The following is a 16,477-nucleotide window of genomic DNA, read 5'->3' as shown; positions in this document are numbered from 1 at the left end:
ATAATGAGAATATGTATCAAAGAAGAAGAACCAGGGGTGAAATTCTCAGGAGTCATAATACTACAAGCTAATAATTAGCAGGTGATCTTACTGAGACATTCTGCCTCGGATTATAATATGTTCTGTTACAGATTCATTCTTATTAGACAAGGCCATAAGAGAATTGATTTTAGGAAAGATTCCTGCTATTAATATGCTGTTCTTGTCATTATTAAACACATGTAACAATCATTAGGTATTAGCTCACCCCTTTTGAACACATCTCTGTAGATCTACAAAGATGTAGTGTCTTGTAGTGATGCTAGATAGACAAACAGATGACTTCTTAAGTCTTAACGATGATCCTATAAGAATTCCTAAAATTGTATCAGTAATTATTAAGCTCTTTTAGAGTGAGACTGCTATTAGGTCCTTTTCTGTTAGTCAAAACTGCAATGAGAACTCTGTCAGTTTCCCATGTGTCACCAGATAATTGTACTTAGTAACCAGACTTTCTTCAACACAGAGCACATTACAAGATGTTATAAAACAATTAACCAAAGGTCATAAAAGTGGAACTAATGGTTTATTATAGGTGCTAATAGTGAAGATAAAATATTGACTAAGTTTATCTATACAAAACTTCACTAATAACTTAGTTATGGCTTTAAACTTACAATGAACCTATGAAGCTGTGACAGGTCATGGATGTTTAGCCAGATAACTATTCCTAATGGATATGCATGTAAACATTCTCTGTTGTAAACATCTACTTCAAATTATGATTTGATTTTGTGTGTGAACTTTTGTTTTAACATGTGATCACGCATTCTGAAAGATGTTTAAATGCTGAGGACAAAGAGAACAATAAGAACTGAGGTAAGGAGAACTGAACTGAGAGAGGAACTGAGCTGAGGAGACATTTTTAGACAAAACACCTCTGAGATAGAACTGAACTCAAGAAGAACATAAAAATATAGGAATAGCATTGAGAGAAAAGGCATTGAGAATAAGAGCATTATTTTGATATCAGAGCAAGAGGAGAGTTCAAGACTAGAAGAATAATGCAGAGTGGAATAATTTAGAAACTATAGGAACATAAAAAACAAAGAGAGCCATGTGCAGAATTCAGAAGGAAAGAGGAAAAAAGTAGAAGTTGCAGAGAGCAGAAGGAACAGGCAGGCATTTCCTTACCATGGGACAGAACAGGTCCTTTCCTAATAATAAGGCAGGCTGAGTCTTATTAAAAGGAACAAAATCTTTTTCTTTCAAACTCGGGTGTAATTCATTTAGCATTAAAAGTGTAGAAGATTTTCTTTCTCTATGCAATAAAATTTGGAGCTAATTTTCCATCAAGAATGAGTGAGTTCTTTTTGCACAAGTGCCTGGTCTTTTTCTCCATATGCATATATTACTAAGGATGTGTTTCTTTACTTATGTAATTGTGAGAATGTATGCATGTGTGTGTTTAAGTATATAATTGTGAGAATGCATGCTATCTGGGCCTAACTGTTTTGCATGAAAATGCACAAATATCCATGTATGAATGTATATATGCACTTATGTTATGCATTGTGGGGAAAATTTAAGAAGGCTGCCACAGCAGCACAAGCCCCGGAGGGGCTTCCGCCGCATGGTGGGTCCCACATCAGGGAAGAAGATCCTATGGTTCCAGCAGCCTGAGGGCCTTGGCGGCGGCAGGCCCCAGTAACACTAGGAAGTCCTTGGTTCCAAAAAGGTTTATTGTCATGGCGGATAATAGATGGATCTAGGTGTACCCCCCAAAAACTCAGGGCAGTCCCGAGTTATATAGGGAGGGAGAAAGGGGGAGGATTGGGGGAGGATCTGGGGGAGGAATGTTTAATTTGCTCTGCCCTCTGGCCTTCATTAGTATGTAAATCTCTAGGGCCTGAGGCCTAAAGCCTGGCCTAAGTGACTCTATGGAAATGTGACTGTTTCTCAGGATCCTGGATGATGGGAGGGACCAAACTCCTGCTGGTTCTCATGCAGAATTCCAAGGAGAATCTCGGGGTTCTAAGTACCTGCTCAACCATAACCCAGGATACCCTTATGCAGTCCCACAATGCATATTTACTTATGTAAATATTTTCCTTCTGCAAGTGTTATTCTTTTCTCCTGGTTCATTAGAAGTTTATTGCTCCAAAATTACCCCAGCCCAACAAGCAAGAGGCATCTGGAGAAAAAAGAAAAGGCCCTAGAAATTAATCCTTTACTTAACCAATCTCCTGCTGTTTGAGGATGAGGTGCTATGTGCTTAAGACTGCAGTTTCTGATCTCAGAGGAATGCATAAGGCAGTTCAGCAACAGTAGCATAATAATTTAGACTTACATAAGTAAACCTTTTGGTATTGTACAGCAACCCTAAATATCTCATAAAATAAAGTTTTACCCCCAATATCTAGTAAGACAAAGTCTTACCTTCTGCTTACCTTGTTCCCACTCTACTGCCTCAAAAAGAACTGACAAGAAATAAGACTCTGCCTCGGGTGGCCTCCAGCATAAAATCTACAGAACTCAGATGTCAAAGGGAAAATCTTCAATAGATCACTTTTATTGAGCCCTAAACAGACTATTTAGATTTCCCATAGGGGAGAAACAAAGACAAATGGGCAAGTGACCCATGAATCTTAGAACAGGTAAAATACAGTGCAATGAGTATACAAATTAGATAGCCATGCCATATGATGAGTACAGTCAATAAACCATTGTGATAAACACTGGCAAAGTAGGACAGGATCCTGTAGACACTAACTATTCACAGATACACAGAAGAACATTGTCTGAATCATGGCCTCTTAACTTTACCTCACATAGTGATGCCCACCTACACCTCTACCCAACAAATACAAGTTAGGCTCATAGCTGCCATTAGGTTCATTAGAAGCTGAAATTGTAACATGGGTCCAAACTATTGCATCTTCCCATTGGAGAAAAAACTTGTGGAAACCACAGGAACCTTCAGACCACCAGGCTTCCTTACTGAAGAATCAGGTCTTGCCTTAGTTACAAGGCCACCACCATTTTGTAGTTTAGTCACGGTCTATGAAGATCACTTAACCTGGATGAAGCTATGCTTTTAGCTTCTGGTGCCTCACCCCAAATGCTATTGGGTACCCATACCTGACTCTGTATGGTGCTCTAAACTATGAATGATTTTGGTATTTCTGTGTCCAGTCATTGTGGCAAGCAATGGGAACCCTTTCCATTGTAAAGATTTAAGCAGGAAGAAATAGAGTGGCTTCTTTGAAATGCTTCAGGTAGAAACTTGTATACTTTTCTAATTTTATATGAAAAAACATTTAATAACAATTTATATGATATGAACATATCAATATACTTGATAAGATATAATCTTTTATTTGACTACCCCTGTGACAGCTCTCTTGAGAGAATCTTTGGAGAGAAGAGAAATTTACTGTTCTTTTTATTTGAAATGTAGCTGTCCATTCTGACAGGGCCATATTTAGAATAGAAGTGAGCCAGACCTGCCATGTTCTAGGCACTGAATGGAAGAAAGATTCTTGAGAAAGTTACCACTGTGGGTATTGTGCCTCAGATAGAGTCTGCACCAGGAAAAAGAAACTCAGTGAGTGCCACTAACAAAATGGCATGATGTGCAAAATCCAGCAGATACAGTATGTCTTCATGTAGAACCAGTATGGCTCTAGACACTAGAATTACCAAATGACACATTTAAAATAAGTATACTTGGAATCTCTTAAGAAAAAAAAAAGGACAAGGCAGGCACATATCCCTGTTGTCCCTGTTGTTGAAAGATGGAGACATGAGAATGAGAAGTTCAAGGCTAGCTTGGCTGACGTGAATCCCTATCTCAAAACAATAACAACAAAATAAAGGTTTAAAATATTTCTTAAAGATATAAAGGATAACTCAGAATATAACTATGAACACTAATTTAAGACAAACACAGATATTTGGGCGAAAAATCAGTATTTATTTATTGTCTCTAAAACCACAAACCTGAGGAATGAAAAATGTGTGATATGAACGCAGAGTATTAAAGGATCAAAAGGAGATAAGAAATGAAAGATAAGGGACAAGAGAGAAGAAAACATAGATTAACCAAAACAAAAGATCTATGAAAAAGCCTTATGGAAATTCTAGCTAGTGAGGTCATAGCTGACAACACAAAAGAGACTCCATGTTTCTTTGTTACATTGGGTTTTTTGTTTGTTTGCTGTATGTTTTCTCTATTTTTGTTTTGTTGTTTACTCAATTGATTTTCACATTTTGTGTTATTTTGGTTCATCAAGAGGGAGAAAGAACATGAAATTTGGTGGGTAGTAAAGTTGGGAAGGATCTGAGAGGATCTGGGTTTGGAAAACATGATAACAATATGTTCTATGAAAAAATTATAACCAGAACATCAAAGTAGAGCTGGTTGTTGGGTGGTGCATGTCTTTTATCCTTGAACTCAGGCTTAGTGGCAGGCATATTTCTGAAATAGAGGTCAACTCTCTGCAGAGAGTAAGTTCTAACACACTGAGGACTATGCAGTATTTACAATCTAAAAATAAAATATATAAAAATATAAAATCCAAATATGACTGTTAAGAGGAATTTAAAAAAGAGTTATTAAATAAAAATTAAAGTGCAAGGCAAGGTCCACAGAGGTCTCCAACACAGCACAGGCTAGTGCCTCTACAATTGCTTATTCTGCATAACTACGTGGTAATACCCTATTGCTGAAGACACAACACATTGTAACACCAGGACATAGAGATTTGAGATTTAATCTCAAATCAATCAGGAATCATTTGTCCTTGTACTAGCTTTTAAATTGTCATTAGGTACAATGAAGTCTGCTAGAAGGAGAAAAGGTATTAAGGACTTTATTGCTGCCATGCCTAGCTACACACATACTAAGGAAGATATGCCCAGTGGTACCATGGCTAGAGGATAGCTAATTGATTTCTTACTGGATTTGAAACATTTACCACATGAGGGATGATATGTTTAAATTCTAATCAAATCAACAGCCCATGACTGGAGAGATCATGGACTCTAAGGCAGAATCTTCTATAATCCTTCTGTTACAGTGTCCGGCAGAAAATTGCACTATTGATAAATTATGTTTATTACCTAGACCTAGTTAGGTTTTCATTACTAAGACAACCCCATGATCAAGTACCTCTTATGTAGGACCACATTTAATTGGGACTTCCTTACAGGTTCAGAGGTTCAGTCCTTTATCAAGGCAGGAGCAGGGAAACATACAGGCAGACAGGGCCCTAGAAAACTAGCCAAAAGTAATACGTCTTGATCCATAGGCAGACAGGAGAACCTTGACCTCCAAATGGCTAGGAGAAGGGACTCAAAGTCTTCCCCTATAGGATTATATTTTCTTGTCCAGTTAATTGGTGTTATATAGGCTCTTAGATGTTTACAGGTATCTCTTCTTTAGGTTGGGAAATTTTTTTTTGTAGGATTTTGTTGAAAATATTTTTCTGGGCTTTGGAGCTGGGACCCTTAACCTTCATGTATTCTATTATTCCTAGGTTAATGCTTTCCATAGTATTCCAGATTTTATAGTTTTCTTTCAGGAAGTTTTAGAATTAACTTTTTCTTTAACTGATGTATCACTTTTTTTTTTGGTGTCTCTTTTTACGTTTTATTATTTCAAATCATGTGAACAATTCCATAAAACATGTGAAAAAAGCAAGGAAGTGTTCAACGCTGGAGGACCCTGGCCTGGGATGAGGCGTGAGGGGCCTGACCCTCAGCAGGCAGCAGCGGTTCCTAGGTTAGCACTAAGGAGCTACATTTAGGTTAATGGAGCCTGGGCCCAGGGCTTCAGGGCAGGGCCCTCAGTGACATTGGCAGTTGTCTAGAACAGCCCTTGGAATCCAATTCCGTGGAGGGCAGGGCAGGGGGCCGCCCAAAGAGGGATGAGTGTAAACACGCAGATGCACTCAAGGCACAGAATCACTGGAGAGGGGCTGGTGTGCGGTGGGGGTGCTGGTCAGGACCTGACAGTTTTAAATAGGTTTCTCTAAAAAGTTTTCTAGATTTGCAGTTTTTCTTTTTTTTTCTTTTTTTCCTTTCCTTTCCTTTTCCTTTTTTTTTAAAGATACGAGAATGAGTAGGTGGGCTTTGTCTCCAGGAATGGCGGTCTCTCTCACGCTTCTTGTGCTTTTTCCTTTGGGGCCTCCGAGCGGCAGAGAGTGGGGTAGGCAGGAGGCTCCCTGTAAACATTTGGACTTGGGTCAGGGCTGGTGTTGGACAAAGCCAGGGGGTCTAGGCTGGAGGAGTTGGTACTCCTCCAGACACAGGCCTTGGGAAACTCTGCATGTGCTCCCCGCTCACCCCAGAACAAGACAACTGTTAGAAAACCTGAACGGATGCCCAGGAAGGTTGTACCAACGCCACTCCCGGCACCTCAGACAAAGGTGGGTTTTAGACAGGGAGGCCTGTGGCAACCCCTCCCCCAAGTCTAGAGCCGAGGGAGGGGACAGGGGAGCTGAGAACAGAGAGAAAAGACTGGAGAAGCGGCTGAGGGGGACAGGCAAGGAGCATGGTCTTCTTGCCCCCATCTTCCTCAGGGGTAGTGTGGAGCAGAGTCGGCGGTGGCCCATCCTGCCAGGCCCACTGCCCCTCAGAAAAGGCCACAGTCTTTCAGGTTGTTCTTGATGATGATGTCAGTGACAGCATCAAATACAAACTGCACGTTCTTGGTGTCAGTGGCGCAAGTGAAGTGCGTGTAGATCTCCTTGGTGTCTTTGCGTTTATTCAGGTCCTCAAATTTGCTCTGGATATAGCTGGCTGCCTCGTCATACTTGTTGGCCCCTGTGTACTCAGGGAAACAGATGGTCAGGGGGCTCTGAGTGATCTTCTCTTCAAACAGGTCCTTCTTGTTGAGGAAGAGGATGATGGAGGTGTCTGTGAAACAATTGTTGTTGCAGATACTGTCAAACAGCTTCATGCTCTCATGCATGTGGTTCATCACTTCATCCTCAGCCAGCACCAAGTCATAGGCGCTCAAGGCTACACAGAAGATGATGGCCGTGACACCCTCAAAGCAATGGATCCACTTCTTCCTCTCAGATCGCTGACCACCCACATCAAACATCTTGAAGTGTAAGTCCTTGAAGGGGAAGTGTGTTCCGACGATGCCTGTGGTCTTCACACGGGTCCGAAGCACATCCTGCTGTGTAGGGATGTAGTCACTCTGTGCAATGCGCTCCAGGTCATTCAGGTAGTAAGCGGCTGAGTCATTGAGCTGGTATTCCCTCGAGCTGCCAAAGCAGGCTTGCACACCATGGTCAGCCCAGAGCCTCCGGATGACGCTGGACAGGTCTTCAGGAAGTATACCTTGCTCCTCAGCAGCACAGGACAGTGCAAACAGCTGTCTGGCATCATCCTCTCGCTGGGGGTCAGCAAAGTCAATCTGCAGGTTGCCCATGGCCTTGACGATGGCCATGATAGACTGGATGGAGTTACTGTAGACAACCGCACAGTACTGCCGGCACTCCTCCTGTGAGTTGCCATCTTCATGGATGATCTTCATCTGCTTGACAATGGTGCTCTTCCCTGATTCTCCAGCACCTAAAAGAAGCAACTTCACCTCCCGTGCCACCTTCTCACCGTCCTCCCGCAGGTTCTTGTCGATCATCTTAGAGTGCTTGGCTGCCACCTTGTCCTCACGGTGCAGCCCATCCTGCCTTCCGCCGGCCCCGCCTGGCCCCCACATGGCCCACGGCCCGGCTCCGCCCCGCTCGACCCACTCTGCTCCCACCGCCTGCCCTCTGCAGGAAGCTCTCAGGTCCGCAGTTCCCAGATACTGGATGTATCACTTTCATCTATTGTATTTTCTACACCTTATATTCCTTCCTCCCTTTCCTGTACATTTTTTGACGATGCTTGTATCTGTTTTTTCTTATTCTCATCCCTCAGTTTTCTATCTGCAGGATTCCTTAATTTATATTTTCTTTATTGCTTCTATTTCTGTCTCTCTTTTTTTATTGGATATTTTATTTATTAAAATTTCAGATGCCATCCTTGTTCTCCATTTCCCCTCTCTATAAAACCCTATCTCATCCCCCTCCTCCTTTTCTTTCTTTTACACCATTTTAATTATATGCAAGTATTAAGGTCAGTTCTAGGTTGAGGAACTTTCAATACAATAGATGCAAATAGTCAAGGAACAGGCAAGACAACAAACACAAATAGTCAAAGAACAAGCAAGGCAGTAAACAAAAATTCATGGTCACTGTTTCTAAGGTCTTATGAGGATGACCAAAATATCTGAGTCAAATTCCCTGACCTAGCCCAGACTCATTTTCATGTCTACATTCTTGTTCTAGCTTAAAATTTAGATTTCTTCATGAAATGACTTCCTTGCTCTAGCCTAATGCCAGATTCCTGCCTGAAGCCTACTTCCTTCTCCTTGGCCAATGTCAGATTCCTGCCAAGCAGCCCATTTTCTTGTCCTTGGTCCATGTTAGATTTTTGCCAAGCAGCTTCTATCTCTCTTTATTGCTTCTGTTTCATCTGGAAAAAATATTTCTGTTAAGGCAGGCTTCTAATGGGTATCCTTGGGTTGTATGGTTCTGCACCTAGATATCTGTAGATTTCAGGATCTGCAGATCTCTTCAGCAGCCACAGAACTGACTAAGGTAGTCAGACAGGTGAGTGGAGAATGGAGGTCTTCCTGGTATAGCAGGATGCCTAGGGCAGCTCAGCTTGCTTCAGAGGACTGAGCAATCAGAGAATATGGGTATATGAATAGTGAAATTGTAGCTCTAAATTATGCTTTTAATTAAAATGATTTAATCTACTCATAATGAAATACTCATGCTGTTTAATATGGTTCTTTATTTAGTTCTATGGGAGTTTAAGCAAACAGAAAATATTCCCCCAGGCGTTGGGGCAAAGCCTGTCCATGCACCAGAGATGATCTGTCTTGTCTCCACAAGGAAAGAAGATGTCCTCTGCTCTGTCAAGCCAGATTCCAAAGAACATTCTCCAAATCTTCCAGATTGTCTCTGTTTGCACAGCAGACTAAGTCCTATGATCAACATATTCATTTGTATGGAGTCATGAATTATTACAGGGAACAAATGAGAACCAGAATATTTCATTTTTTACCTTTAATACTCATTGGAGCATCAATCAGGGAATTTATTCAATTGTTTCCCACAAATACAGCTGTATAAATTACCACAGTTAATATTCTCTAGCCTTGTTTTAGATAAGAACACACATCCTCCATCATTTAGTTTGAACTTCTTTATGTTCAAGTCACTGACAAACAAAAACAACAATGGGAAACCGGTTATTCTTAACATTCCCTGAAATAAGATGATTTCAAAAATTCTGTTCACCAAAGTAAACAAAATATGTAAACATTCATCATACAGTCATCTATATAATACATTCAACTCTCAGCCTATTAAAAATGAATGAGATCTTTGTCACAACAAAATCCCCATCTTTTTTCATACTAGAAAATTGTGGACATCAGGGAAAATGGATTTTCAAAATATCCAAGGAATTATTTTATGCTGAACATGCTCTCCGACTTATATCTTGTCGGTAAAATTGCTAGGATAAAAGTGAAAGCAGATGTGTGTGGCTCAAGACACAGTCTCATATGCTTGTGTTTCAAGGAGAAATGGAAGATTTGAAATACAATCACAGATAAAGGCATATAATTAATGTTTTGAATTGTTCTCTCCTTTTTCCTATACCACATCCTAGCTAATGGGCCTTCAGAGAAATACGGTAATCTGCAGGATTGTATAGTACAGGCCATAAATACTCTTCTTTAGAAAAGAAAGTTAAGTGCTACAAAATAAAATAAATAAACAAATTAGAACACAAAACAAATTAGCACAGAGTAGGCCAGCCTGGGCTATGTAACAAAATCAGAAGTCAAAATAGTTAAGATCTTCTTAATTATTGTTTAAACCAGCACAAATCAGACTTCTACTCAGGCTAAGATATTAGCAAGGGTTGGATCAAACCACAGGTTTTCAGAGAAACACTGCACCCAGTTTTATCTCCAATAGAGGAATATGACTAAAGAATGCATTCATAATAAAGATCCTCAATATTAAACCGATTCAGGCCTAATGGGATACAATAGTAGTACAAGGATTTGGGAAGTGAAGGTCTGAGGATTCAACGTTCAAGGCTAAAAATACACAGGGAATTTGAGGCTAGTCTCAGATAATGAGACTCTGTCAAAGAAAGAAAGTTATTGAAATCCACACTAACTATATGAGACTGAAACTTCAAAGGACTCAGTCTATCAAAATATGTCACTGCCTTTGATCTTAAGGATTAAGATGAGAAGAAAAGGAATATGCATATTTAATTTATGTAGGAATATAAAAGAAACAAGGAAGATAAATTAAACCAAGAGTTTTTTTTTTTGAATGTGGAATAGTTAGGAATGGATATGCATACTAGGCAGCCATAAGACATTCTCATAGTTACAGTTAAAACATCATGTGCACATTTTAAATGTGGGCAAAAGATAAAAAGAACCCAGAAGACAGCTGTTAACAAAAGATAATTACTAAAATAGAAATAAAATGCACATCAATTGATGCAGCAACTTTTATAATTGTCAAAAATTCATATCGTCAAAATTTAAAAACATATACGGTCATATGCGAGTGAAGAAATATTTTGGAATATTTGTGCAATGCAAAAGTGTTTTCTAAGAAGAGTGAAACACTGAGCTAAGAAAAGAATCTCAAGTTACTTAAAACATCATAGTGATAACAATAGTTGAGAAAGATGCAGGAAAACACAGAGCCAATCATAAATCTGTACATAGAACATGACAGTCTGCACTAGGCCATACTCACTTATAGTACAAGAGAATTCATGTCTGCTTATTCAGGGCCAGGTGTGGATCAAGGTACATAAAAGAATTTTAAAGGGTAACAAAGCTGCTGTTTTAGTTTAACGGTTTCTATTGCTATGGTAAAATCATAGTCAAAGTAACTTGGATTTACTTTGCTTAAACTTCCACATCACCATCAATAAGTGAAGGAAGACAGGACAGGAGCCAATCTGGGCGGGAGCTAGAAAGCACAATCTGACACAGATGTCAAGAAGGAGGGCAGCTTACAGTTTTGCTCCCAAAAAATTGCTCAACCTACTTTCTTACCACATTCAACACCATCCCAGGGGTGATACTGACAATAAGCTGGGCTTTCTCAAGTCAGTCACTAATTAAGGAAATGCCCCATAGGTGTTCTTACAGTCATATTTTATTAAGGTACTTTCCCAAATTAAGATTCCATCCTCCCAGATGACTGTAGCTTCTGTCAGTTGACATAAAACTAGTTTGTACAATGATGTTTGAAATGGTGTATTTTTTTGTTAAGAGTCATTTATCTCGCAACATAGAGTAGGTACATATTTTTAAAAACAGAAAACTTGGTTTTTAAAAATGTAACTCTCAAACAAATAAACAAACAATGAGTCAAATCATTTCAGAATTAAAGGACATGACAAGTGAATATACTGCATGATTCTGAACATTATTCAGAAAACTGAAAATTATGAATATGTGTTATGGATTAAAACATATTACCAGATGCATACTTAGATTTTTGAGCTTTATCATTTTAATGTGATGATATAAAAGAAATTGTTCAACCATAGAAAATATTTATGGACAACATAGTATGTCACATTGGCATTATTATTATTATGCTTCATGAGACAGAGTCTCAATCTGTAGCACAGAATAGCTTCAACCATATGATTAAGCTATCACAAGAACAGGCTGGATGAGTAGTGGAGAATAAGAGACAGGAGCAAAAAAGGATGGGTTATCCAAAATTAAAATGTATAAATAGCCTTATAGAAATTCACTAGTTATAAATTTATAGTTGACCAACACAAAACACACTCCATATTTTCTTTGTGGTTTGGAGTCTTTTTGTATGTGTGGTTTTGCTTGTGTGTTTGTTTGCTTGTTTGAGGAAGGACGTTTTGTGTCTTATTGGGTTTTTATAGTTTTCTTGCTTGCTTGATTTTATTTTCCCTTTTTTGTTGTCATTGTTTTCTGGAGAGAGAAATGACATGACATTAGTGTGTAGGAAAGTGTGAAACAACAAGTATTCAGTTGGGAGGGAACTTGATCAAAATATATTTTGTGAAAATCCATTAATTAAAACATAAATATTTAAATTTAGAAAGGAATCATAATTACAGAAGATAGGAGTTTTTAAAAGAGAACCAAATTGCAAGGCAAAGGATAAACTGATCAGGGAGATGACAGAGTTCTCTCACATAGCACAAGATAGTGCTCTTGCCCTTGCTTTAACTACATGGTAAGGATCTATTGCTGAAGATGCTCGATACCTTGACACCAACACATAGAGAAGTCAATCTCAAACCAACATGAAAATATCTTCCCCTGGGTTGTTTTTCAAAGACTTAGTAGGTGTTTTGCAGGTTGCAGGGTAGAAAAGTCCTATCTTGTACTGGAGCCTGCAGGCTATAATTCTGACCTGCTGGGTGGGATATGTTATATGATAAATAAATGCTTTCTTACTGGAAGAGGGGTATTTATGATAGGAGACAATCATGTTTGGTGTTGTATTCCAATTCAAAAGCCCATGATTTGTAAAGTCACAGGCTCTATGTTGGAACTTGCTACAATTGGTCTGCTATGTAGTCAGTGGTTAAAATGCATTCTTAACATTCAGAGTTATAGCCTAGGCCGATGGTGCTCTCAACCTTCATCAGAACCTTCTTTATTCAGTGAGCCATAGTCCTTGCAGAGAGGCAGAACTGGTCAAAGAGCTTACAAGAAGTGTTTAGGTGCTTAGACCTTAAAGAGAATCCACATTAACCTCTTCCCCTTCATTCCACCAGCAAGACTCATGGAATAGCAGGGAAGAAAGAGAACATAGAAAGAATGTAAGAACCAGAGAAGGGGGAAACTCTGTGAAGTATAGCCTTTTAGAAAAGATGAAATTTCTGAAACAATTATTTCTTATTAAGAAATCACTATGTTAGGTGAAAGCTGCTAGAAAATGGAGATGCAATTCTATATTGAGGGTGTGGCCACTGCTGGGTTTTCTTGTTCCAGTTGATGGTGTAAAACTATACACATATGAAGAGTTAGTTACAAAGACATGAGTTAGTGGGTCACATGTTATATATTTAGTGGGGCTACAGGATAATACTCAAGAAAAGTAAGTATTATTAATAAATATAATCATTGAATAGTTTTCCACCAGACTATGAATAAACAAAAAGTTGAGATTTATACAACAAAACACCTTCAAATGGGTGGTAGGCTTTCATATATATGTGTATATAAACATGTCCTTATATTTATAAATAACCAATGATTTTATAAGCTAAAAATAGTAAAAATGTCACAAGTGTCTGAGAGACTCACACTCATTGTATCTGTCATGATAATTCAGTCACTTCACACCATCACAAGTTGTTGACTTCCTAGTGCCCTTCACATCTTAGAGGACACAATCCTGAGATGTATGCAGTATCAAACCACTTTTGGTCAGTACCTCAACCAGATATCTTCCCTCTGTAACACTTGCTCAGACACTGCCTTATTCACTTGTCCTTACCCATGGGCTCCATAGAAAATGAGGAAAGCCATGTGAACTAAGAGAAAAACCTTTGCACACAATCATCCCAATTCACACACCAGTGTTAGAGTAGGAAGGGTTCAAAAACTCACAGTTTAGATGGGCCTTTGTCAATCCATGCCCATTCTGCTTTCTCATTATCATATAACAATCCAATCCAGTAATTGTCAGGAGTAACCTGGGGCTGAAGGAACTTCTGTAAAGGAAACAACACACCTTATAATGAAATTTTTGTCTGTTTGATGAAAAAACAATCAAGAATAGTTCCCAGCATTCCTGTGTTGTTCTCTGCTGTCCTGTCCTCCCACCAGTCAATCCCACTATGTTCATTTTGTAAAGGACTTCTTATTAGTAGAACATTTAAATCAAAACTATGTCAGTTCAATAAGTTATCTAAAATAAAAACTTCGGGTGTCCTGATATATTTGGAATCATGATATGACGTGTGACTGTTTGTCTTACACCAAGTCTCACTTTGTAACCAAGGCTGTCTTTGAACTCACAATCTTCCTACTGACATCAGGAATTTGTTAGAGTTTGAATTTTCTTTGACTAATGTACCAATTTCTTCTATTAAATCTTCTATGCCTGAGCTAAATAGAAAATTCTCAATATAGGAATCTTGAAAGGCCAAGAAGCACATAAATGAATGTTCAATGTCTTTAGCCATCAGGGAAATGCAAACCAGAACAACTCTGAGATCACACCTTACACCAATAGAAATGGCTAAGATTAAAAATTCAAGTGATACCACATGCTGGCAAGGATGTGGAGCAAGAGGAACATTCCTCCATTGGTAGTGGGAGTTGAAAATTGTTCAAGAACTTTGGAAATGAATTTGGAGATTTCTAAGAATACTAGCAATAGCTCTACCTAAAGAATCAGCTATGCCATTTCTGGGAATATACCAAAATATGCTCTACCATCCCACAAAGAAGTGTGGTACATCTACACAATAGAATACTATACAGCTGTTAAAAAACAATGATATCATGAATTTTGCAGACAAATTGATGGAACTTGAGAATATTATCCTGAGTGAGGTATACAAGACCCAAAAGAACATTCATGGTATGTATTCACTTATAAGTGGACATTAGTCATAAAATACAAGATGCTCATGCTACACTCCACAGACTTATGGAGGAGGCTGGACAGGAAGAAGGACACAAGCATGGATGCTTGCATTCCATTTGGAAGGGAGAATGGAATGGTCATGGAAGGCATAAGAGGAGAGGAAACTCAGTGGGAAAGGAGATCAGGAGTGGAGTGGAGTTTTAGATTCAGGTATAGTGGGGAAATGGTTTGATAGCCATGAAAATAAATGGAAATCTGCAACTGATTGGGAGGTTGGTAGGAGACATCTGCTGGAAGATGTGGAGGCTAGTGATAGAGGAGGCACACAGCAATCAATAGGGATGCTCTTGGCTGTGTCACTATGTAGCCTGGGGAGACTGACTCCTGTGGCAAAGAAAGAACCCCAGGGGAGCAATAGCAACATCAACAAACCCACAAAACTTTTGACCCCAAACTCATCTTGTCTGTAAGAAATTCAGGGATTGGGACTGGAGCAAAGACTGAGGGAACAGCCAACCAATAACAAGTTCAAATTGAAACTCATCCCATGGAAAAGCATCAATCCCTATCCCTATTAATCATGCTCAGCTGTGCTTGCAGAGAGGAATATTTCATGGCTGTCCTCTATGAGGCTCCACCCAGCAGCTGACTCATACATATACAGACACCCACAACCAAACAATTGATGGAGCTTGGGGACTCTTATGGAGAATTGGAGGACAGATTGTGGGCCCTGAAGGGGATAGGAACTCCACAGGAAGACCAAGAAAATCAACTAACCTGGACCCTTGGGGCTCTCAAATACAGAGCCACCAAACAAAGAACATACATTGGGCTGGATTTTGGCTTCCCAGCATATGTGCATCTTAGACTTCCTGTGATATATGAACAACTTGAACAGGCAAAAGCTGTTGCCTTTACCTGAGTTATGTTCTAACTGAGCTGCCTTGTCTGCAGTGGAAGAGAATGCACCTAGCCTCATGGAGACTTGATGTGCCAGGGGATGGGGATACTGAAAGGCCCACTCTTTAGATGTAAAACAAATAATAAAATTACTACTACTACCACTACAACTGCTGCTGCTGCTGCTAAAAATAATAAAAATTTTTAAAATTATACTTACTGTATCAAATGGAAAATTACACTATTATTTGACATTAAACATCCTTTTATGTAGTAATTTAAACATGTATTAAATTGATGTATAAATATCATACCGTATTATAAATAACAGAGTTTTCAAGGTAATCCTGCAATCATTTCTCTAGAAAAATATATTCTTCATCTTTGAAGACATTTCATTTGTAATAATTAAAACGGGAAATGTCAGAATTCCAGAAACTTTGTTTTCATTTAAATAATCATTTCTAAAGATGAATATCTATTCACAGAACCTAAGAATACTATGCAGTACAGATTATGGACAGTTTCAGGAGAAATCACCATGGGGCTAACCGGTCTGACCATTTAATCTCACATTTCTCATATCATCTCATTTTGGAGACAGGCCCACAGCTCAATTACTTTCCCTGTTGTCATCTGATTACTCATCTCAGGTATCCTCACTTTTGGGTTCCAAAGAGCAAATCCTAGACATCGGGAGTTTATTTGATATTCTATTTAGATAAACAGCTGGCAGCCATGGAATATGTTATACCAAAGGATTAAACTTCATCAGAGAAAGACAGGCTTTCTCAGGGATTTTCTTGTAGATTCCTGGGGGGGGGAGAGAGAGAAAGAGAAAGAGAGAGAGAGAGAGAGAGAGAGAGAGAGAGAGAGAGAGAGAGAGA

The 16,477-nt window shown here is 39.0% G+C and overlaps 1 protein-coding gene and 1 pseudogene across 1 annotated transcript in view; both read right to left on the bottom strand.

The window, feature by feature from the left end:
• Positions 1 to 6,474: 6,474 nt before the first annotated feature.
• Positions 6,475 to 7,677, bottom strand: LOC114632434 (annotated as a pseudogene).
• A 1,137-nt stretch (positions 7,678 to 8,814) lies between these two features.
• The window catches only part of LOC114632437 (killer cell lectin-like receptor 7), a 14,646-nt gene continuing 6,983 nt past the window's right edge, over positions 8,815 to 16,477 (bottom strand). The window contains exons 6-8 of the mRNA XM_028780939.1: positions 13,703 to 13,806; positions 9,109 to 9,264; positions 8,815 to 9,028 (exon numbers count right to left, since the gene is read on the bottom strand). Of these exons, the coding sequence (XP_028636772.1) occupies positions 9,129 to 9,264; positions 13,703 to 13,806 (240 nt within the window). The 3' untranslated portion in view covers positions 8,815 to 9,028; positions 9,109 to 9,128. The remainder of the gene's footprint in view (positions 9,029 to 9,108; positions 9,265 to 13,702; positions 13,807 to 16,477) is intronic.

Source organism: Grammomys surdaster, unplaced genomic scaffold, assembly GCF_004785775.1.
Source record: "Grammomys surdaster isolate TR1022 unplaced genomic scaffold, NIH_TR_1.0 373, whole genome shotgun sequence".
NCBI classification, from domain to species: Eukaryota; Metazoa; Chordata; class Mammalia; order Rodentia; family Muridae; genus Grammomys; species Grammomys surdaster.
This window is presented reverse-complemented; position numbering and strand designations above follow the sequence as displayed.